The sequence below is a fragment of the Scyliorhinus torazame genome, chromosome 1 (assembly GCF_047496885.1).
Source record: "Scyliorhinus torazame isolate Kashiwa2021f chromosome 1, sScyTor2.1, whole genome shotgun sequence".
NCBI lineage: Eukaryota > Metazoa > Chordata > Chondrichthyes > Carcharhiniformes > Scyliorhinidae > Scyliorhinus > Scyliorhinus torazame.
Genome location: NC_092707.1, coordinates 277,140,204 through 277,164,815, shown reverse-complemented (window position 1 = coordinate 277,164,815; position 24,612 = coordinate 277,140,204). Strand labels below are relative to the sequence as shown.

General features: G+C 46.9%; 1 protein-coding gene across 2 annotated transcripts in view; it reads right to left on the bottom strand.

Moving 5' to 3' along the window:
• LOC140421656 (BTB/POZ domain-containing protein 3) overlaps positions 1 to 24,612 on the bottom strand; it is a 73,220-nt gene that overhangs the window by 20,329 nt on the left and 28,279 nt on the right. Inside the window, exons 2-3 of one of the 2 annotated variants that reach the window (XM_072506475.1) lie at positions 7,026 to 7,242; positions 4,913 to 5,003 (exon numbers count right to left, since the gene is read on the bottom strand). In XM_072506475.1, the coding sequence (XP_072362576.1) occupies positions 4,913 to 5,003; positions 7,026 to 7,162 (228 nt within the window). In that variant the 5' untranslated portion in view covers positions 7,163 to 7,242. Of the gene's footprint in view, positions 1 to 4,912; positions 5,004 to 7,025; positions 7,861 to 24,612 lie in introns of those variants that run through there. The other variant, XM_072506467.1, reaches the window with a different exon arrangement.

The window sequence follows — 24,612 nt, the reverse complement described above, 5'->3', positions numbered from 1 at the left end:
TCGAACAGATATACCCCTTTGGATACTGTCGGGGGGGATAGCCTATCAGGGGAAAACAGCAGCAGCCAGAGCAGTGGCACCACGGCTGGCTCTGATGTTCAGAAGGGAGGGTCAAAGCGCAGAAGAGTAATAGTAATAGGGGACTCTATAGTCAGGGGCACAGATAGGCGCTTCTGTGGACGTGAAAGAGACTCCAGGATGGTATGTTGCCTCCCTGGTGCCAGGGTCCAGGATGTCTCCGAACGGGTAGAGGGAATCCTGAAGGGGGAGGGCAAACAGGCAGAGGTCGTTGTACATATTGGTACTAACGACATAGGCAGGAAGGGGCATGAGGTCCTGCAGCAGGAGTTCAGGGAGCTAGGCAGAAAGTTAAAAGACAGGACCTCGAGGGTTGTAATCTCGGGATTACTCCCTGTGCCACGTGCCAGTGAGGCTAGAAATAGGAAGATAGAGCAGACAAACACGTGGCTAAACAGCTGGTGTAGGAGGGAGGGTTTCCGTTATCTGGACCACTGGGAGCTCTTCCGGGGCAGGTGTGACCTGTATAAGATGGACGGGTTGCATCTAAACCGGAGAGGCATAAATATCCTGGCCGCGAGGTTTGCTAGTGTCACACGGGAGGGTTTAAACTAGTATGGCAGGGGGGTGGGCACGGGAGCAATAGGTCAGAAGGTGAGAGCATTGAGGGAGAACTAGGGAATAGGGACAGTGTGGCTCTGAGGCAGAGCAGACGGGGAGAAGTTGCTGAACACAGCGGGTCTGGTGGCCTGAAGTGCATATGTTTTAATGCAAGGAGCATTACGGGTAAGGCAGATGAACTTAGAGCTTGGATTACTACTTGGAACTATGATGTTGTTGCCATTACAGAGACCTGGTTGAGGGAAGGGCAGGATTGGCAGCTAAACGTTCCAGGATTTAGATGTTTCAGGCGGGATAGAGGGGGATGTAAAAGGGGAGGTGGAGTTGCGCTACTTGTTCGGGAGAATATCACAGCTATACTGCGAGAGGACACCTCAGAGGGCAGTGAGGCTATATGGGTAGAGATCAGGAATAAGAAGGGTGCAGTCACAATGTTGGGGGTATACTACAGGCCTCCCAACAGCCAGCGGGAGATAGAGGAGCAGATAGGTAGACAGATTTTGGAAAAGAGTAAAAACAACAGGGTTGTGGCGATGGGAGACTTCAACTTCCCCAATATTGACTGGGACTCACTTAGTGCCAGGGGCTTAGACGGGGCGGAGTTTGTAAGGAGCATCCAGGAGGGCTTCTTCAAACAATATGTAAACAGTCCAACTAGGGAAGGGGCGGTACTGGACCTGGTATTGGGGAATGAGCCCGGCCAGGTGGTAGATGTTTCAGTAGGGGAGCATTTCGGTAACAGTGACCACAATTCAGTAAGTTTTAAAGTACTGGTGGACAAGGATAAGAGTGGTCCGAGGATGAATGTGCTAAATTGGGGGAAGGCTAATTATAACAATATTAGGCGGGAGAACATTACTGAAGAACATAGATTGGGGGCGGATGTTTGAGGGCAAATCAACATCTGACATGTGGGAGGCTTTCAAGTGTCAGTTGAAAGGAATACAGGACAGGCATGTTCCTGTGAGGAAGAAAGATAAATACGGCAATTTTCGGGAACCTTGGATGACGAGTGATATTGTAGGCCTCGTCAAAAAGAAAAAGGAGGCATTTGTCAGGGCTAAAAGGCTGGGAACAGACGAAGCCTGTGTGGCATATAAGGAAAGTAGGAAGGAACTTAAGCAAGGAGTCAGGAGGGCTAGAAGGGGTCATGAAAAGTCATTGGCAAATAGGGTTAAGGAAAATCCCAAGGCTTTTTACACGTACATAAAAAGCAAGAGGGTAGCCAGGGAAAGGGTTGGCCCACTGAAGGATAGGCAAGGGAATCTATGTGTGGAGCCAGAGGAAATGGGCGAGGTACTAAATGAATACTTTGCATCAGTATTCACCAAAGAGAAGGAATTGGTAGATGTTGAGTCTGGAGAAGGGGGTGTAGATAGCCTGGGTCACATTGTGATCCAAAAAGACGAGGTGTTGGGTGTCTTAAAAAATATTAAGGTAGATAAGTCCCCAGGGCCGGATGGGATCTACCCCAGAATACTGAAGGAGGCTGGAGAGGAAATTGCTGAGGCCTTGACAGAAATCTTTGGATCCTCGCTGTCTTCAGGGGATGTCCCGGAGGACTGGAGAATAGCCAATGTTGTTCCTCTGTTTAAGAAGGGTAGCAAGGATAATCCCGGGAACTACAGGCCGGTGAGCCTTACTTCAGTGGTAGGGAAATTACTGGAGAGAATTCTTCGAGACAGGATCTACTCCCATTTGGAAGCAAATGGACGTATTAGTAAGAGGCAGCACGGTTTTGTGAAGGGGAGGTCGTGTCTCACTAACTTGATAGAGTTTTTCGAGGAGGTCACTAAGATGATTGATGCAGGTAGGGCAGTAGATGTTGTCTATATGGACTTCAGTAAGGCCTTTGACAAGGTCCCTCATGGTAGACTAGTACAAAAGGTGAAGTCACACGGGATCAGGGGCGAACTGGCAAGGTGGATACAGAACTGGCTAGGCCATAGAAGGCAGAGGGTAGCAATGGAGGGATGCTTTTCTAATTGGAGGGCTGTGACCAGTGGTGTTCCACAGGGATCAGTGCTGGGACCTTTGCTCTTTGTAGTATATATAAATGATTTGGAGGAAAATGTAACTGGTCTGATTAGTAAGTTTGCAGACGACACAAAGGTTGGTGGAATTGCGGATAGCGATGAGGACTGTCTGAGGATACAGCAGGATTTAGATTGTCTGGAGACTTGGGCGGAGAGATGGCAGATGGAGTTTAATCCGGACAAATGTGAGGTAATGCATTTTGGAAGGGCTAATGCAGGTAGGGAATATACAGTGAATGGTAGAACCCTCAAGAGTATTGAAAGTCAAAGAGATCTAGGAGTACAGGTCCACAGGTCATTGAAAGGGGCAACACAGGTGGAGAAGGTAGTCAAGAAGGCATACGGCATGCTTGCCTTCATTGGCCGGGGCATTGAGTATAAGAATTGGCAAGTCATGTTGCAGCTGTATAGAACCTTAGTTAGGCCACACTTGGAGTATAGTGTTCAATTCTGGTCGCCACACTACCAGAAGGATGTGGAGGCTTTAGAGAGGGTGCAGAAGAGATTTACCAGAATGTTGCCTGGTATGGAGGGCATAAGCTATGATGAGCGATTGAATAAACTCGGTTTGTTCTCACTGGAACGAAGGAGGTTGAGGGGCGACCTGATAGAGGTATACAAAATTATGAGGGGCATAGACAGAGTGGATAGTCAGAGGCTTTTCCCCAGGGTAGAGGGGTCAATTACTAGGGGGCATAGGTTTAAGGTGAGAGGGGCAAAGTTTAGAGTAGATGTCCGAGGCAGGTTTTTTACGCAGAGGGTAGTGGGTGCCTGGAACTCACTACCGGAGGAGGTAGTGGAAGCAGGGACGATAGGGACATTTAAGGGGCATCTTGACAAATACATGAATAGGATGGGAATAGGATACGGACCCAGGAAGTGTAGAAGATTGTAGTTTAGTCGGGCAGTATGGTCGGCACGGGCTTGGAGGGCCGAAGGGCCTGTTCCTGTGCTGTACATTTCTTTGTTCTTTGTTTGTTCTTTGTAAATTGCCCCTTAATTGGAAAAAATGAATTGGGTATTCGAAATCTATTTTTTAAAAGGGATGGGCAATAAATGCTGGCCCAGTCAGCGATACCCACTTCCCATGAATGAATGAATAAATAAAAAATAAATGTGGCCCAACTAATTTCCTGATTTTCGCCCCATAATCCTGTAATACCTTGAGTTAAAATCAGTTGGATTTAAAATTAACTTTTTATCTAGCATCATTAGCTGTTTGTGGAAGAAAGTTCCAAACTTCTATCAGCCTTTGTAGCGGGCGGGATTCTCTCATCCCACGGCAGAGTGTCCACGCCATCGTAAACACCATCGCGTTTTACGACGGCGTGAACGGGCCACTGCCTCTGCGGAGAATTGGGTGCCGGCGTTGGAGCGCCGTGGCCCTGTCGAGGGGATTCTCCGGCCCGGCCCAGGGTTGGGAGAATCCCACCCAGTTGTTTCTTCACCTTACTCTCAAAGGTTTGGTTCCAATTCTTAGACTCTGCCCCCTCATCCTAATTACCCAATTCACTGGCCTAGTTTCTCTCAATCCACCCTAACTGCTCCCTTTAACGTCTTGAAAACTTTGATTAAGTCTCCCCTTAACATCCTAAATTCCTGAGAACACAACCCTAGATTGTGTAAAAAAGCAAATTACTGTGGCAATGTCTCCTCATAATTTAACCCTTGGTGTCCAGGTATCATTCTGGTAAATCTACACTGCACTTACCCAAAAGCCGATATATCGTTCTTCAGATGTGGTGTCCAGAACTGCTCACAACACTCCAGTCCAAAGATGTTCATGTTAGGTGGACTGGCTATGCTAAAATTGCCCTGTGGTGTCCAAAGATGTGATGGTTAGGTGCGGTTATGAGGATAGAGGCAGGGGAGTGGGCCTACGTCATGCATGTGTTCTTTTGAAGGGTCGGTGCAAACTCGATGGGCCAAATGGACTCCTTCTGCACTGTAGGGATTCTATAGTTCAGCTGTGATCTAACCAGGCTTTGTATTGATGAAGTATGACTTCACCCCCCTTTGTATTTTAGTTATCTACACAGAAGGGCCAACATTCTATTAGCCTTTCTGATTGGCTATAAAATGAAAGCAATGATTTTTATAAAGCACATCTATAGTATAATGGATAACTGATTGATAGTTGGGCAAGGCAAGAAATTGCTTTTTTGTGATTGCAAGTTATTGATGCACTCTGACGCTTGTTGAATAATCATTTAGCTCCCAATACAACCATTGCTTACCTTGTGTCCGGGAAGTCGCTGGGTCCCTCCTTGCGGTCCTACCACAAAGTGAACGTCTGCCATCAAATCATTATTAAACATCACAGCATTTCTAGGGGAGAGGAAACATCACATGTGCATTCGATCAGAAAAACTGATATTAATATAGAAAATTTACAGCATAGAAGGAGACCATTCAGCCCATCTTGGCTGTACTGGCCATAAAATGAGCAATCCAGCTTCATCTCACTCTACTGCTCTTGAAGTGTTGGGACCTACAGGGCTACAAATGCATATCCAAGTGGCTTGAAATGTGAAGAGTCTCTGCCTCTTTAAATCAGTGCGATCCAGACCTTCACCACTCTTTGGGTGGAAGATTTCTCCTGGACTCCCCACCTTCTCTCAATTACTGTAAATCTTTTATTCGGGGTTATTCACATCTCTGCTTAGGGAAACAGCTCCTTCCTACCCACTCGATCCAGGCCCCTCATAATTTTTTCCACCTCAGTTAAATCTCCCCTTGGTCTCATAACTCCAGCCTATCCAATCTTCCCTCATTGCTAAAATTCTCCATGCCAACATTTAATCTTATTTAATCTAAATTGCCTGATGAAGCCGTTCCCCTGCCCTGCAGCCACCCTTTACTCACAACCACGAGTGTTCCCAATCCCCACTCCAGGAGGTTGTTTAACAGGAACTCCCTCTCCTGACTTTAATAATGAGGCTTTGTTTATGTTGCCTCAAATCATAGGAGCTTACAGCACAGTGCGGGGGGGGGGGGGGGGGGGGGGGGGGGGGTCGACCTACTGTGTCTACACTGGCCCTTTGGAAATACAGTCGTGTTTAGTCCCTGCTCGTAACCCTCATCCTGAAAAAGCTGTCCAGACCCTTTTTAAATTATTGATGGGATCAGCTCCGGCCACCTTTTTGCATAGAGTGCTCCAGGTCTTGACAGCACTCTGAATGTGAACAAACTGCTCAACACCCTTTCCCAATGGGGGATAGTATGCCTGAGGCAGGTTCAATTGAAGCATTCAAAAGGGAATTAGATTGTTATGTGGAAAGGATGAATGTGGAGGAGCAGGTTGGAGAATGCTATGAGAGGGCCAGTGCATGAACACGATGGGCAGAATGGCCTCCTCCTGTGCTGTATTGACTCTCTGATTCTTTCAATCTTTACCAATGATTTAAATTCTATGATCTCTGGTTATTGATCCACTTGCCAAGTGTGTTTGACATCTATTTTATCAAAACCCCTTATGCTTCCCCATCTCGTAGTTTTAAAATTTTACTGGAGTGATTTTAATTTAAAAGCAGGGCACATTTATTTGACACCAAATTAAACCAGTTTCTGGTGATTCATCCCTGCACATTTTCTACCATCTCTGGCTTCAGTTGCTCTATCTTAATGCCATTAAGGATAAATCACACATTAACAAACGCAACAGCTATACATTCACTTTAACAATTTGCTGTTAAATACCAGCTCCCTGTCAGTGCATCCATGACAAATGCTGTTAATTATTCCATTCTCACTCCCCCCCACCATCCCCACTCTACCCTCCCCGTCTCCTACCCCACCTCCCCACTACGCTCCCCCTTTCCCACCCCCAACACCCACCCTCAAGTCCCTCACCCCCCCCCCCTACACCACCTTCCCTGTCTGCCACTCCCACCTGCCCACATACCGTCCCCTCCCCCACCCCACTATCCCCACCACTTTCACATCACCCTCCCCCAGCCGAAAAGGCTCAAAGGTAAAGTCACACAAAAAAAGCCCAAACACCCATTTCAGACATAACACCTCCCAATGTGCAAGCGACCACAAAACACTTCAGCTGCCTGCGTCTCAGTGCCAATTGCTCAGGGGGGGGGGGGGGGGGGGGTTCAGCAATCGGTGGAACAATAAACAAGACAGCAGTGAGGTACCTCACAGATTTAAACACAGCCCCATTCACAAGACCTGGCTGTTAAAAGTTTCCACATTATCCCCGATTTACAACAACCTTACAAATCTCAGTGTGATTGTAAAAATGACACAAGTTGGATGAGTTAGCAATAGAGAGGTTGAGGGGTGGGGAGATTGTTGCTACAAGGACAGCTTCATGGGGAATGGGTTCCTCTCCCCCCTTACCTCTCTCTGATGGTGGGGTACAGTCCCTGCCAGTTGCTGGATTGGATGGTATTGTTGTTGTTGAGGTTCTGCTGATAGCTGTGGGCACTGGTGCTGGGGACAGGCGCTTTCTTGTTGCTGTAGATCTCCGCGGCCATCCTCTTCTTCAAGGTGAGGATCTCGCAGCAGACGGGCAGCCGGCTGGCTTTGGACGTCTTCTTCGATTTCTTCACCGCCGCTGGAAGCATGAGGAAGAAAGTCAGGCACTTCATATTCCTGCCCTTGGCATCAACCATGGGTACATCTGGCTCGGCAGCCTCGCAGGCTTGAGGTGCCGGGCTGGGAGGGTGAGGGGGGAGAGAACAGGAGCAGGCTGGAGCAGTCAGCAATTAGAGGGTTAAATATAACGAGGGGATTCAAATTCTCCCCCGAAGATTGAAAACCTCCCCCGCCATCCACCCTTCCCCAACACACACTTCATTTCAAGTGTGGCACCAAGTCAGCAATCGCGTTCTTAGCTTTAACTGCACCATCCTCGCCCAGTGGACGGCGAGTTGGGAATGACTGGGAACTGATTTCTGTCGCAGATCCGATTAGAAATAAGCAAATTCCCTCTGTTGCATGCACTTGGCTGAGTTTTCTGCTGCTAGTGTGGTAGCTCCTGTTCCCCCAGGTCGGCTGTCAGATGCTGCAAGTTGCTGCCTCTCTCTCCACCTTCCTCTCTATTTTAAACATAAATAAACAGTGCTCCTCCTGCATACCCAGCCAACAACTGGGAGCCCCGGCTGCGACCGGGCAAAAAAAACACTATACTGACACCTACTGTAAATACTCAGAGTCAGTGAACGGCTCCAGCAATGAAAGGTACCTCCCTCCCAACGAGCTCTGAATCACCAGCGTAGCCCTGCCTCCAAACCTTCCTCTGACCCCTCCTCCCTGACTGGAGACTTGGTCAGGTTTCCCCCCTCCCCAGACCTAACCCTGGAATTTTACACAGGAGATTGCACGACTGCAGTCAATGATCCCGTCACAGTTACAACAACAAAACTTCCAACAGATTTTTCCCCTCAACGGGCATGGCGATGGAATGGCTGCTGGACGATTTTCCCAGTCCTTAAACCGTTATCCCTGACACAGGATTGGATTGGATTTTGTTTATTGTCACGTGCACCGAGGTACAGTTAAAAGTATTTTTCTGCGAGCAGCTCAACAGATCATTAAGTACATGAGAAAAGGGAATAAAAGAAATACATAATAGGGCAACACAACATATGCAATGTAACTACATAAGGATTTGGGGGAATCCGGGATTGCTCCAGGTCTGATCGGGAAAGCCCACAATCGCGGTGGATGGAAAGCAGAGCCTTTTGCTATCAGCTGAGTTGTGTGTGCATTGGCACACGGGTTCCTGGCAGCCTACATGTGACTCCAGACCCACAACAATGTGGTTGACTCTTAAACTACCCTGTGAAATGGCCTCGCAAACCACTCAGTTCAAGGACAATTAGGCCACATCCCATAAAAGAATGAAGAATAAAAAAGATGTATACAAACCTTTCCCTGCTCATCATGCAATGAACGAGATGGAAAGATGAGTACACCATATTGGTTAGTCTATTCTTTATTAAACTTGTATTAATAAAACTTGTCTTTTCAATTATCTGACAAAAGCAATATCACAGGGTAGGTTTAATACAGCGTGGATGTGTGAGGTCACTTTATCCACGCCAAATGATGATTACATTTCAGCCTTCCTATAAAATAGCACTGCTGTCAGTTCGTTTGCATGAGGGCATATTTCAGGACTGATGTTTCTGAACTCTATATTGAGCCCAGGAGGCTATAAGATGCTGTTCCTCAAGTGGAACACTCCAGCTGGCTGAGGGTGGAAAGGCAAAGTGTTCAAATAAGGTGATGAATTAGAATAGCAAGCAACAGGCAAGTCGCTGAGTGAGCATAAGCATTCCGCTAAGTGGTCACCCAGCTGCGTTGAGTCTCCCCAGTGTGGAGGAGACCGCATTGTGAGCAGTGAATATAGTAGATTAATGTACAAGGGAATGGTTGCCCACCTGGAAGCAGTGTCCAGGACCTTGGACAGTGAAGAGGAAAAGAGCCAGACGTTACACATCCTGATATTGCATGGGAAGGTGCTGTGGGAACGGGATGAGATTTTTGGGTTGATAGAGGTGCTGTGGAGAAAAAAGTTCCCTCAGAATGTTGACAGGGGAGGGGAAGATGTGTTTGGTGGTGGTGTCATGCTGGAGGCAGAGGGAGTGGTGGAGGATGATCCTTTAAATGTGGAGGCCGGTGAGTGGAAGGCGAGGACAAGGGTGACCCTACTACCGTCCTGGGAGGGTGGGATAGGTGTGAGAAAAGAAGCATCAGAAATGGATCAGACATGTTTGAGAGTTCGGTCAGCCACTGGTGGGCGGAATCCTTGGTTGAGAAAAAGGGAAGACCTGTTGGAAACGCCATTGGGGAGAGTAGCATCATCAGAACAGATGCGAGGGAGACAGAAAAACTGGGAGAATGGGATGGAATCCTTCCAGGGAGCTGTGTGAGGAAGTGTATTTAGGAGTCAGCAGGCTTGGAATAAATATTAGTAGACAGCTTATCTCCAGAAATAGAGGCAGCCAAGTTAAGGAAGGGGCAGACAATGTCGGTAAGGAACCATGTGAAAGGTAAAGAAGGGTTGAAATTGGAAGCAAGACTGATATTTTTTTTCCCAGTTGTGGGTGGGAGCAGGAAGCAGCATTGATACAGTCACCAACATACCAGAATAAGAGTTGGGCACATACCTCACAAAAAGACAGCCATAACTATGGGACAAGCAGGTATCTATAGCAACACCTCTTATTTTCTTTATCACCCTTTCTAGAAGAGCACTAATAAACAGAATACTTGGTCAGAATGCGTCCGGGTTGACGAAATTGCAAAGGGCTTTGTTACTTCTAACTCTTGCTCACAGCGAACAGCACGTAAGATCCAGAAAGGCAGAAGTCTTGGGACTAGTGAACCGCCTAACTAGCATTTTGTCCAGTCGCTTGCAACTTTAAAATATTAAAAGAATAATTCCTATCCATTATATAAACAGAATATTGGTGACAGCTCAGTATTCAAGTTGTTGCATTTATGATTCATGAGTTTCAGAATTCATTCTTGCCTTCTCGAATGAAACAGATGTGCCCAGCTGTTCACCACCTTGTAACTGCCCAGTAGGTGATCCGTTGCATTTTACAACCAAACAAGCACAAACTGTAACATCTACTTATAATGGTGCAGTGGTTCCAGCATTAAAGCTCCCAGAATAGATTTCCTTCAACACGCGTTATTAAAAAAACCAAGCAATCACAGCAGAAAATGTCGCTATCCATTACAATCCCGATTCCCTCATCTATTTACTGCAGTTGGATCTCAATTATTTATGTTTACTGTGCATTCAAGACATTTAGTAATTTCAGCCCTAACCCGGTGATCCAGAGGTTTTGAGTGCCACACAAACTGCCTGCCTAATTTTCCCAACTATGCAAATTCCGGACCGCCCCCCCCCCCCCCCCCCCCCCCCCCCCCCACAAACTCATGTCTCCGATCACCACAAGACTCCACAATAGATTGCTGCACACAAGTCCAATTTTTTCTGAAATGTGTTTTATTGCACGCAGCACAATTTGCAACAGCGGAGAGAAGAAATGCGGCGCACGACAGATGTGCCAGGTCGGTGGACTAAAAAGGAAGCACAAAATGCACGGAGCTGGTTATTAGTTAATCAGATTCACACTTGCCACGACACTGCATTGTGCCCACTGCAGCCTGAAGTAATGACCTTACTGCCTTACTGCAACACAATAGGAACTTGTGACAGCAATTAGCGCGGGAGGAGGATTTGACTTTTACATGTCAGTGTGCCCTACGTAGCAGTCACAGCAACTGGAATAACATGCGGAAAAGGTTAGGTCTCCAAGCACAATGATGGACTGATACAAGTATAATGTATCATTGGTAGGGAAAGGGGGAGTGGAAGGAGTTTGGGGCTGCTCTATTTTAGAGTAAGGGAGAGGCAGGGTGGGTGTTTCTGACTAATTCTGTCACAGCAGCTCATCTACTCCTAATTACAGAAGACGACACAAGAGGGCACAGATTGAAGGTAATTGGCAAAAGAAACAATGGAGGCAGGAGGAGAAACTATTTCCACGTGGCGAGCCGTTAGGACCCGGAATGCGCTGCCCCGTGAGCGTGGTGGCGGCAGGTTCGATCGAGGCTTTCGAGAGGTCATTGGAACTTGATGTGCCATCAATAAACACACGACGAGTGGTGAACGTAACTGAGGCTTTGATACACTAAACTGAAAGCCTCCTGGCCTTTGATCCCGAACTGGATCGGAGGCACAGACCAGCCCCCTTTATACCGGGCCCGAGGGGGGTGGAGCCATCGGGCAGTGGTTTACCACATTCACTATAATACAGTGGCCATCTACCACAATACTCATAATATACAGTAATGGTCTACTACATTCACCCCCTGTTAAAAAAAGAGTCCAGCAGGGGTGAAGTGGACTTAGAGATCAAGTCTGTCGGGGGCCTTGACCTTCCGCCTTGATCGCCTCAGTCCCGGCTGTGGTGTGGGCACCGATGTCGGGAACTGCGCGTCCGGGAGCGGTGTGGAGGCAGTGCCGGAAGTTTTTGTCATGGTCCTGCTGGTCATGGCCACAGATGGTGACATTATCTAAGTACAGGAACGTGGCCCGCAGCCTGTACTGGTCAATCATTCGGTCCATTTCTCTTTGGAAGACCGAGACCCCATTGGTGACGCCGAAGGGGACCCTGAGGAAGTGGTAGAGGCGGCCATCTGCCTCGAAGGCAGTGTATTGGTGGTCCTCCGGGCGGATAGGGAGCTGATGGTATGCGGACTTTAAGTCAACTGTGGAGAAGACGCGATACTGCACAATCTGGTTGACCATGTCAGATATGCGGGGGAGGGGTTACGCATCGAGCTGCGTGTACTGGTTGATGGTCTGACTGTAATCGATGACCATCCGGTACTTCTCCCCAGTCTTGCCGACCACCATTTGGGCTCTCCAGGTGCTGGTACTAGCCTCAATGATCCCCTCTCGCAGGAGTCGCTGGACCTCCGACCTGATAAAGGCCCTGTCCCGGGCACTGTATCGTCTGCTCCTAGTAGCGACGGGCTTACAGTCCGAGGTGAGGTTAGCGAAGAGCGAGGGTGGGGCAACCTTAAGGGTCGCGAGGCTACAGACGGTGAGAGGGGGCAGGGGTCCACCGAACTTTAAAGTAAGGCTTTGGAGGTGGCACTGGAAGTCGAGCCCCAGTAATAGGGCAGCCAGAGATGGGGAAAGATGTAGAGTTTGAAGTTAGCGTACTCTACACCTTGTACAGTAAGGGTCGCGACACAGTACCCCATGATTTCTACTGCATGGCATCTGGAAGCCAGGGCGATTTTCTGGGTTGCGGGCAAAATTGAGAGGGAGCAGTGCCTTACCCTATCTGGGTGTATGAAGCGGTCTGTGCTCGCGGAGTCGAAAAGACAGGCTCTCTCCTGTCCGTTGATCCGGGCGGTCATCGTAGACTTCGTGAGGTGATGAGGCCGGGACTGGTCAAACGTGACGGAGGCGAGCTTCGGAAGGTGATGGGTAGGCCAGTCGGAGGATTAAGTGTATTAAATTGATATGCCATCAATAAACACACGACGAGTGGTGAACTAAACTGAAAGCCTCCTGGCCTCGGATCCCGAACTGGATCGGAGGTGGAGTCCAGCCACCTTTATACCGGGCCCGAAGGGGGCGGAGCCATCAGGCAGTGGTTTACCACATTCACTATAATACAGTGGCCATCTACCAGAATATACACAATATACAATACAGTGATTTAGCACAGAACTATTACCTGAAAAGGAAGAATGTAAAGCATTAGTTAGGCCCCATTTAGAATACTGTAAGCAATTTTGAGCCCCACACCTCAGGAAGGACATACTGGCACTGGAGCGGGTCCAGCGGAGATTCACACGGATGATCCCAGGAATGGTAGGCCTAACATACGATGAACGTCTGAGGATCCTGGGATTATATTCATTGGAGTTTAGGAGGTTGAGGGGAGATCTAATAGAAACTTACAAGATAATGAATGGCTTAGATAGGGTGGACGTAGGGAAGTTGTTTCCATTAGCAGGGGAGACTAGGACCCGGGGGCACAGCCTTAGAATAAAAGGGAGTCACTTTAGAACAGAGATGAGGAGAAATTTCTTCAGCCAGAGAGTGGTGGGTCTGTGGAATTCATTGCCACAGAGGGCGGTGGAGGCCAGGACGTTGAGTGTCTTTAAGACAGAAGTTGATAAATTCTTGATTTCTCGAGGAATTAAGGGCTATGGAGAGAGAGCGGGTAAATGGAGTTGAAATCAGCCATGATTGAATGGCGGAGTGGACTCGATGGGCCGAATGGCCTTACTTCCGCTCCTATGTCTTATGGTCTTAATGTGAAAAGCTACGGGTTGATAAATTGCACCTACAGAGACAGCACAGATAAGACAGGCTGAATGGCTTCCATCTGTGAAGACAAAGTAAACCAGGCAGCGACAGCAGGGGGTGTAAACACAGGTTAGAAAATAAATAATCGGATCAATGGCTCCATAGAAAGTATAGGAACCTTGGTGTTGATCTAGTAAAGACAGCTGAATGATAGGTGAAACAGGTATTTTCAAAGTGCTGAACAGGGAACTCAAGCAACTGAGAGAGTATAATCTATCTAGAGATAAACCTACAAATAACATACGGTAAACAGTGACCTCTAGTAGTAACACCTGTGATAAAAGGCAAGCAATTGGGAAAGTTAATGGAATGTTAGTGTTTATTGTGAGGGGGATTGAATACAAAAGTATGGAAATTGTGCTTCAGTTGTACAGGGCACCAGTGACACCACATCTGGAATACTGTGCACATTTCTGGTCACCTTATTTAAGGAAGGATGTAAATGCGTTGGAAGCAGTTCAGAGAAGGTTTAACAGACTAAAACCTGGAATGGGCAGGTTGTCTCATTAGGAAAGATTGGAGAGGTTAGACTTGTATCCGCTGGAGTTTAGAAGGCTAAGAGGTGACTTTATTGAAACATACAAGATCCTGAGGGGTATTGACAGGGTGGACGCGGACAGGATGTTTCCTCTTGTGGGAAGAATCTAGAGCTAGGGGGGGTCACTGTTTAAAAATAAGGGGTTGTTCATTTAAAACTTAAATGAGGCGAAATGTTTTCTCTCAGAAAGTCATGAGTCTTTGGAATTCTCTTCCAGAAAAGGTTGAGGAAACAGAATATTTGAATATTTTTCAGGCAGAGGTGGATATATCCTTGGGTAAGTAGGTTATCAGGAGTAGGCTGCATGCAGATTTGAGGTTACTATCAGATCAACCACTATCTTATCAAATGACAGAACAGGCTTAAGTGGCTGAATGGCCTACTCCCACTCCTTGTTCGGCTGTTCGATTTGCAAATGGTATGGCTGTTGTGGGAATAAAAAAGAACAATCTGCACTTATTGATGCAAGTGGCATGTAATGAAGCACTGGTGTTCATAGAATTTACAGTGCAGAAGGAGGCCATTTGGCCCAATCGAGAATGCACCGGCTCGTGGAAAGAGTACCCTACCCAAGGTCAACACCTCCACACCCTATCCCCATAACCCAGTAACGCTACACAACACTAAGGGCAATTTTGGACACTAAGGGCAATTTATCATGGCCAATCCACCTAACCTGCACATCTTTGGACTGTGGGAGGAAACCGGAGCACCCGGAGGAAATCCACGCACACACGGGGAGGATGTGCAGACTCTGTACAGACAGCGACCCAAGCCGGAATCGAACCTGGGACCCTGGAGCTGTGAAGCAATTGTGCTATCCACAATGCTACCGTGCTGTAACTTAATTTAACCGTGCTTAATTTAACAGTAGAAATGTGACAATGACGTGCAACAGATCAATTTGTTTACTTCTATTTATTCCAGTGCTGAAATTTGTCCTGATCCAAGTAAAATAGAGGCAATTAAAGCCATGCGAACTTCCTAAGATAAGGATCATCTTTTTAATTTCTTGACTCCATACGTTCCCAATTTTACTCAAAAGTCTTCATCACCATGGGAATTGTTGAGAAAGGAGCAAAGACTATCAATACCTCCTCTAAGCACTGAAACAGTCGGCATCAGAAGCATCAACATTTTAGTTTTACAATCCTAGTGAGACAAACTACCCTGGAGATAGATGCCTCACAGAAATGTCTGGGAGCATCTGCTTCAAAATCTCTGTCCATAATGCAGTCCCAACTACTGCAACAGTGTTTGGAATGATACTTTTCCATACCTATCTCGTTGACAAAAGATTTGTGGAAGAGCCTGACCACAAGGCACCAGAGATAATTTTATGAAACCAATGAGCAGTGCACCGCCAAGATTGCAACGTCTCTTGATAAAGATTCAAGGTTATGGCAAGATGTTCTCCAAACTGATCTGATACATTCTGCACATCACAAATACAGTTACAAAAAAACCCAAAAGATTCAACAGTACAAAAACTAGGAAACCATCTGAAAGATGCCCTGTTTCAATTCAGCATATCCACAAACACATGTAACCATTTTGGCTTGTTTGGGGCAAACTGGGCATCTCCCAGGGAGTCACTTTTGCAACCTGATATTCTTCAACAACTTCAACATTCACACATTGGGGGCAGAGATCAATTGAGAACACTTTCAAGAGAGAGTCTATTGGCTAGGTATGAACAATGACACTCAAATTGCCGTCAAGAAGTGTGAGGCATATGGAAAGTTAGCACAAAGCCCCATTGATTCAACTGACGTTCCTGCCCAATCTTGGTCCAAAATCATATCTGACCTCTTTCATGTCCATGGCACTGACTTCATTGTCATTATCAACTACTTTACCAAGCACCCCATTATTCAACAATTGCACAAAATGTAAAGCACAACTGTCACGCTCACCAAGTGCTATTTTCAGTTTATTAGTGTGCCCAGAGAGATCATTACAGATAACGATCCACAATTTATTGGTAAGGCATTTCAGGATGTGTGTGAGAAGTAAAATATCGATCACGCTCCTTCTTCTCCTCATTACTCGAGATCTAATGGCCTAGTTGAACAAATAATTTGCATGGTAAAATCCCTAATTCTCAAATGTAGGGAAACCAAGCCAGACCTACACATTGCAATGTTACATCCGAGAGCAACACCTTTCAGTGCAACTATCCCATCGCCGGCAGAGCTCATGGGCGGGGTTCTCTGATCCTGAGGCTAAGTGTTGACGCCGTCGTGTTTCTTGACGGTGTCAATATGGCCTCAGAAGCAGCGATTCTGACCCCTACAGGGGGTCAGCACGGCACTGGTGTGACCCACACTGCTCCAGCTGCTGGTGCCGGCGTCATGGGCAGCGCGGGTCTGCAGTGCCAATGCGCGCATGTGAAATGAAACGAAAATCGCTTATTGTCACAAGTAGGCTTCAATGAAGTTACTGTGAAAAGCCCCTAGTCGCCACATTCCGGCGCCTGTTCGTGGAGGCTGTTACGGGAATTGAACCGTGCTGCTGGCCTGCCTTGGTCTGCTGTCAAAGCCAGCGATTTAGCCCTGTGCTAAACAGCCCCTGCAGTGGCTCCCTTCTCCGCACCGGCCCCGATCGCGGGCCAGGCCACAGCGGAGGTCCCCCCCGGGGTCTGACACCTCGTCCCCCCACCAGGCCACCCCCAGATGGATCCACGCCAAGGTCCCGCCGGGGAAGACCAGGTGTGAACGGCGCCGGCAGGACATGGATTGTTTGCATGGCCGCTCGATCCATCTTGGGCGGAGAATCGCCGGGGGGGGGGGGGCCACGTAGAACGGGCCCATGACTGGCGCCGCGCCGATTCTCCGCTCTCCAGAGAATCGACGGACCGGCGTCGGGGCGGCGTCGCGCGATTCGTGCGCGTCCCGATGATTCTCCGGCCTGGCCTGGGCTGGGCTAAGAGAATTCCGCCCCCTGTTTGGCAGACCAGTGCATAGCAATTTACCTACCCATTCTCCTCTCTGAAACTAGAGACCAGCATTTAAAACTACATGAGAAGCTTATCAAAATGCATTCTAAAAATGCAGTTACAGAATTGGGACAACAAATTCTCATTCAGGATCCCACAGAATGTATATGGCAACCGGATGAGGTGACAAGGATTTGTTCAGAACCAAGGTCCTATGAAATAATTTCATTCAAAGGCACAATAGTGAGGCATGATCTGGGGCAAGTCAACTCAGCCACCGTACAGTCCTATTGCACCTAGGGCAAGGTCCTAAATGCAACCAGGAATGACATGCAAGAGTGACATATAAAAGCAAAATACTGCAGATGCTGGAAATTCGAAAAAAGAAAAGAAAATGCTGGATAAACTCAGCAAGTCTGGCAGCATCAATGGAGAGAGAAACAGAGTTCACGATTTGAGTCCATACGACTCTTCGGCAGAACTGGCAAGAATTGGCAGCACGGTGGCACAAGTGAATAGCATTGTGGCTTCACAGCGCCAGGGTCCCAGGTTCGATTCCGGCTTGGGTCACTGTCTGTGCGGAGTCTGCACATCCTCCCCGTGTGTGCGTGGGTTTCCTCCGGGTGCTCCGGTTTCCTCCCACAGTCCAAAGATGTGCAGGTTAGGTGGATTGGCCATGCTAAATTGCCCTTAGTGTCCAAAAAGGTTAGGAGGGGTTATTGGGTTACGGGGATAGGGTGGAAGTGAGGGCTTAAGTGGGTCAGTGCAGACGCGATGGGCTGAATGGCCTCCTTCTGCTCTGTATGTTCTGTGCCTATCTAATGACAATCCCACTGATCACTGTGAGCAATTAAAGAAACCTCCAGACAAGGTTACCATTACAAGATTTGGGCGTACCAGCAGATCATCTTTACATCTTTAGAACTCAGATTCATCAGTTATGTGATGGTAACTAAACGCAAACATGAATAAATAATTGTTACACTTCTTTGGGAGGCGGGAATGAATATTTAAAACGGAAGGAGATGTTATAATATGCCTTTAAGGGATATCATTACGCCATCATTAGAAGGGAAATGTGTCATGTGATCTAGTCTGCTCTGCCATTCCGTCAAATCATGGCTTTCTTCCCTGTGCCTTGTGACCCGTAACTCCCATGGCAGTTTAACTCAGCCATAAACACATTCTATTATTTTTATTTATGTTTTTAATTTAGGGTACACAATTAATTTTTTCCAATTAAGGGGCAATTTAGCGTGGCCAATCCACCTACTCTGCACATCTTTTGGGTTGTGGGGACGAAGCCCACGCAAACACGGGGAGAATGTGCAAACTCCACACGGACAGTGACCCAGAGCCGGGATCGAACCTGGGACCTCGGCGCCGTGAGACAGCAGTGCTAACCCACTGCGCCACCATGCTGCCCCTAATATATTCTATTATATTATACTTTCTTAACGCAGCCTTTCATTCAGAATGTTCTTCAAGGTGAAAGTCTCAAAAAGAGTTGTTGAAAGCAAATTATGATTTTTTTTCTTCAGCCCAATAGATAATAGTTTGGTAGTACATTGAATAATGCTGAAAAGATAGACGTATTGCTAAAACCTTTCATCTTGTGCTCATAAATTCAATTATTCAAGTGTAATTAATTAAATAATTACAAATCACCTAATGCAACCTACTCAATCTTCCTATTCCGCACCCAATGGTTGTGAGGTAAACAAAATTCTGTTGTCGGAAAATATCCAAATATCAAAAGACTTCCAGTCCCTCGCCCGTCCCTTCGCCCTCCAGCTCCCTGGGGAAATTGGGAGAACTATTTTAATCTTCTTGCAATAGTTCAGTGGCAAATCTAATGGAAATGCCTGCTGGAATAGGATTAAAATGTTGTCCCAATTGCTTGCCTTGCGTTTTTGCTAAGGATAAACCACATTCACTGCTCGGCATCTTACGGCGAGAATGTAAAGAAAGGGACACTTGGATAGCACAGCATTCTGTATGCACCCTAACGTTCCCACCTCTGTGTGAATGTGCTGACGTTTGCAGTGCTAGAGGGAGACTATTAATATCAATTTCACAGATGTGACAACCTCTTGGGGAGATCTGACAAAGAGTGTGTTGACAAGCTTGGAAATTTAAATAAAAAAGACATCCCAAGGTGTTTCATTCGTAGGAGGGCTGATGTTGGGAATCTGCGAAGGTCAGGATAAACGACCATTGATTAGATACAGATTGACACACTTGACTAGATTCTTCAGAGAAAGAAAAGCTGATCCACATCAAATTATTATTTTCTGTGTGAAGATGGTTGGGCAGTCTTTATGAATGACACAGTTCGTTAATATCTTCCAAAATTATGATCGAAAAGTGGGTAGGCTGCTGGCTTAAAGAGGAATATCTTTGGCTGAAAACATTGTTTTATACCCCATTCTGATCAAATATATAAATTTAACTGTCTATGCATTTTGGAAAGAACCTGGAACATATATAGTTTAAAGATATATTTCCATATTTCTCTGAGTCAAATTGAAAGATTACTTCAGGATATGGGCCCACAATGGATGAAGATATAATTCGGGTTCACGTCTTGGGTCAGCTATGACCCAATTGGTAGCACTCTCACTTGAGTCATATGGTTCCTGGTTCAAATTCCATTCCAGGACTTGAATGCAAAATCATGGATGACAGAGCAGTACTGAGGGAGCGCTTCACTTTTGCAGGTGCCATCTTTCAAGATGAGATGTTAACTGAGGCCCCAACTGCCCTCCGAGGTGGGTGTGCAAAATATCCTGTGGAACCATGTTGACAAAGGGCAGTGGAGTTATCCCTAGTGTCCTAATTGATATCTATTCCTCAATCAACATCACACATAGAGAAAAAAGAGATTATCTGGCCATTATCACCTTGCTGTCTGTGGGAGCTTGCTATGCATAACTTGGTTGTCTTGTTTCCTACTTCATTGGCTGTAAAGTGTTTGGAGACATCCAGTGCTCGTGAAAAGTGCTATATGCATGCAGGTCTTCAAAGGAACCTATCCCTTCATTATTTTGCAAAATAAAGCCCTAGCTAAAAATAAAATGGAAACATTTCTGAATGTCAAGACCAGGTAACTGACATCCTAACTTCTCTGTATTAATTTATACTTCCCTGTAAGCTTCCCCATCACCTCCTGGTGTTTGTTTTCAGTGGGAGGGGTTTCTGCTCGCTGTATGTCCTGCTCGCCCATTGTCCCACCCGCCCAATGTCTACCGAAAAGCAGTCTGGAAATTAGAAGAAATTCCTTCACCCGGAGAGTGGTTAACATGCGGATCCCACTCTCACAGGAGGCAGGAGCGGTAAATTTGGATAGATGCTTCAAAAGGAAGCTAGATGGATAGGTGAGAAAAGGGAATAGAAAGATAAACCGAAAGGCTGAGGTGAGGTAAAAGGACTGGAAAGAGAATCATGTGGACGATAATCACCCAGCATAGAGTTGTTGGGCCGAATGGCCTGTTCTTTGCACTATGTTTTACAGGACATATGGTCCGGTTGAGGATGTAATCTTTCTAAATGTCACCACCTCCAGGTAGTTTTGGTTTCACAGATGGACTTGTGTCCCTAGAGTTTAGTTAAGTCGTATGTCAAGGCCCAGATGGTGTAAAATCTATAACCCAAAACATGTTTACTTTGCAGGTGAAGTATTCCAGAGCTCTTCACCGAGACAGTGTGGGAGCCAGCACACAATGTAAATGCCATCGGTTCTTTCTGTTTTCCTTCTAAAATTACATCATAATCCTTGCTGAAAGACTTGGATTCAACTGTGAATGAAAAATAATCAAGGGAATTGGCTGTCACCCATTTAACTGCAAGCTATGAACGGAACAAGCAGCCTAAAATACTTGTCTAATTAAAAGGCAAGGTTTTTTCTTTGCAGCCTTGCACAATCTGAGAAGATAGAAGAAATATCTTACGTGTTTCACAGATTTGTCACGGAGAGACAAATGAGTCCAAAAGGAAGGTTTTTTTAAAAAAACATTCTCGTCTTCACTGACGGTTTTTTAAAAACAGCAGCTTCAAATAATTAACGAAAGCTAAATACGGTGGATGATGAAATCCTGAAATTAAACAAGAATACAGAAAACGATGGAAATATTGATGGACATATTCAGCAGGTAAGGCAGCATCTGTGAAGAGAGAAATAGTTAATGGGCTGAATATCCCAGTGGACCGGGGGACTCCAATGTCAGCTGCATACGGGGGTCCCGAGCCTACCTATGTTCGTCCGCGCACCCTCCAGGAGGCAGCCTCCTAATTGGCTGGCGGCTTCCAATTGGAGGGTCTGTAGCGGTGTCAGGCGTGGGAGTGATTGGCGCTGCCTTGAGGGTTATGCCGCCTCAGCTCCATGTTTGAAATTAAATGAAAATCGCTTATTGTCGCAAGTCGGCTTCAAATGAAGTTACTGTGAAAAGCCCCTAGTCGCCACATTCCGGCACCTGTTCGGGGAGGCTGTTAAAAATAGAACCGTGCTGCTGGCCTGCCTTGGTCTGCTTTCAAAGCCAGCGATTTAGCCCTGTGCTAAACAGCCCCTAGTGATAAATGGAAGTGATAAATCAAAGATCCACAAAGATCATCGGGATGTTGGGGGTGGGGGTGGTGCTTCCCCCGATTATTCATGAATGGGGCTGTGGCATTTCAGACCATTACCCCATCATTGAGGAATGGAGCTTCTGGCTGCGATAGGGTTGTCAACTTTGATTAAATATATTCCTGGATGTTTCTTGCCCCCCACGCTTCCAGCTACTAGTCAGCCAACACATCCAACCTTGTGATGCATGGCATTCCCTCGCCAATCGGAAAACAAAACAGATCATTACCCAATTGGATGATATTTGACTGTCAGCCAAATAGCCCCTCCCCCCCTATTATCAATATTTATCTCCAGGATTGCACACAGCAGTGTGCTGGAGATGGATGTTCAATTCATGGGGACTCCAGAAAGGTTAGCAACCCTAGACTGCGAGGACCCCCTGGCCTTCCACCAGAGTACTGGTCAACTCTACAAATGACAGGGGAAAATCAAACATCAGGAAAATCCTGACACAAAATGGACCCCGAAGCGGGGCCTCGATTGGCACCATTGGTTGCCTGCCCCTGCAGACCAGATGACTGATTCGGTTCCCTGTATCTATCGACACCACCAACACCCCCCACAGCCCCCCGCCCCCCTGCTCCTACACCGGGGAACTGCATCCAATCTCGGCTCTAGAGGGGCCAGGAAAATTCAACCCAATGTTTCAGGTCTATGACCTTGTATCCGAACTGGAAAAAGATTGGGATGTGCGACCAGTTTAAATTGCAGAGGCAGGAAAAGAGGAGGGGAGTGAGAAGGAAAGACCTAAAGGGAAGATCTGCAACAGGAGGGAAGGTGGGACCGATGACCTGAGAAAAAGATGATGGTGCAAAGCAAGGGACAAATAAAGAAACAAAAGGTGGCCTAGACGAGGTCTGAATGGCAGCAGCAAAACATTAGCAGCATCTATGGTCTCTTAAAAAATGGGAGCAGCGGTTCTAATTGGAAATCAAAGCATAAAGTGTTGGAAATACTGAGGAGAGCAGGCAGCATCTGTGGAGAGAGAAACAGAATTAACGTTTCAGGTTGATGTTCGTCAGAACTGGAAGAAGTTGGAGATTTAAGTTATCTCTGAAGTTGTTTTCATACAATAAATTTGTCATTCCTTCATTCGAGATTAGCATTTTTGCTTAGAGAAGGGATGGGGGTGGCAGGTTGGGGGATGCGAGTGGAAACTGGGGCACTGGATGTGTTTGGCAATTTGCCCATTATCCTCTTACAATATACTCCCCCCACCTAGATTGCGACTTGAGTTACAGGCTTGGATTCTTCGTTCCACATTTAAAAACCAGGCCTACATCCACAAGGTTCTCTTTTGTTTTTTTGTGTGGAGCCTCAGGATACAGTCGTGAAGAGGTTATTTTATTTTAGCCAGGTAAGGCTTGAGCAGCTGAATGACTAAATCCTATCCAACATGTCCAAGGGGCTGAATGGCCCCACCTGTTCCTATCCAACAGGCTTGAGGGGTTGAAGGGCCTCCACCTGTTCATGTCCAACAGGCTGAAAGGGCTGGTCAAGAGTCACAACCTCGCCATTCTATGTGACCTCTGGAACATTGCCCATCTCTGCCCCTGTCTCAGCTCATCTACTGGTGAAGCCCTCATCCTTGCCTTTGTCATCTCTAGACTGGACTATTCTAATGGTCTCCCGACCGGCCCCCTAAACTAGAAGTCATCCGATTCTCTGCTGCCTCTATCCCCATCTCATGATAAAGTTAACATTTCTTGGATTTGAGTGTGAAAGGATTGTGCTGTTTGCGTTGGCGCAAATACAACAATAAGCATTTGAGGATGAAATCAGTAACAAGTTTACAATAAAAAGTCGGATTCTCTGTTCTGTGCTGTGCTCAGTGCACAAGGTTTAGTTTCAGACTGTGTCGGGGCTTGCTTAGAGAGGTTGGCTTTGTGGTGAGAACAGGAAAACAGCAACAACAAGCCGCATTTATAAAACACCTTTTCAGAAGGGTTGTCAAAAATAAAACTTGGGACCGAGCCGCATTAAGGAAATATGGGCCGGGTTCTCCTTTCCGGGGACTAAGTCCCCACGCCGGCGGGAAAACCGGTGCCAACGGGCCCCCAAGGTGAGGAATTCTCACCTGTCGCGGGGGACAGGTGGACGCTGGAGGGATTGGTGCCACACCAGCCAGAGCCGAAGGGACTGCACGAATTTGCGCATGCGCCAAAGGGCCGGCATGATCTCGCGCATGCGCGGAACCGCCGGCTTGTTTTGTCGCATGCGCGGGGGGTTGTCTTCTCCGCGCCGGCCATGGCGGAGCCCTACGGGGTCGGCGCGGAAGGAAGGAGTGCCCCCATGGCACGGGCCCGCCCGCAGATCGGTGGCCCCCGATCGCGGGCCATGCCACCGTCGTTAACTAAATTAGACAAAAAGCGAACAGCAGTTAAAACGAGTACCTGCACTCAGAACTGCTGGTTCATAATCTGAAGATGTCAACTGATGAACAGGATCAAAAACACACATAAGTTACTTGGTCGTAAGCTAAATGCCATGCGCCACGGAACCAAGTGGGATTACTCATCGGAAAGGAATGTATCAGGAAGCCAAAGCTTGGGAAGTGAGCTGGTGTCAGGTTTGGACAGGTCAGGGAAGGCCCGACACTCAGTATCAGAGTTGGATGCTGTGTGCAGGTGTGCCAGAGTTCATCAGTCAAAGATGAAACCAAAAGATTGGTGGCACAGTTACAGAGCTACGTGATTTCTTTTATTTTAAAAAATAAATTTACAATACCCAATAATTTTTCATTCCAATTAAGGGGCAATTTAGCGTGGCTGATCCACCTGCCCTTGACATCTTTGTTTTAAAATATTTATATTAAAATTTTTCCACTTGAAACAATTCAACAATTAGACATATAAAACATACAATATTTAGAGAATGAGATGGTTCTTATGTACAATTTACATGTTCCCCTTTCATCGCCCCTCCCCTGCTTCCCCTTCTCCCCATATTGTTAATCGTGCTCCTTCT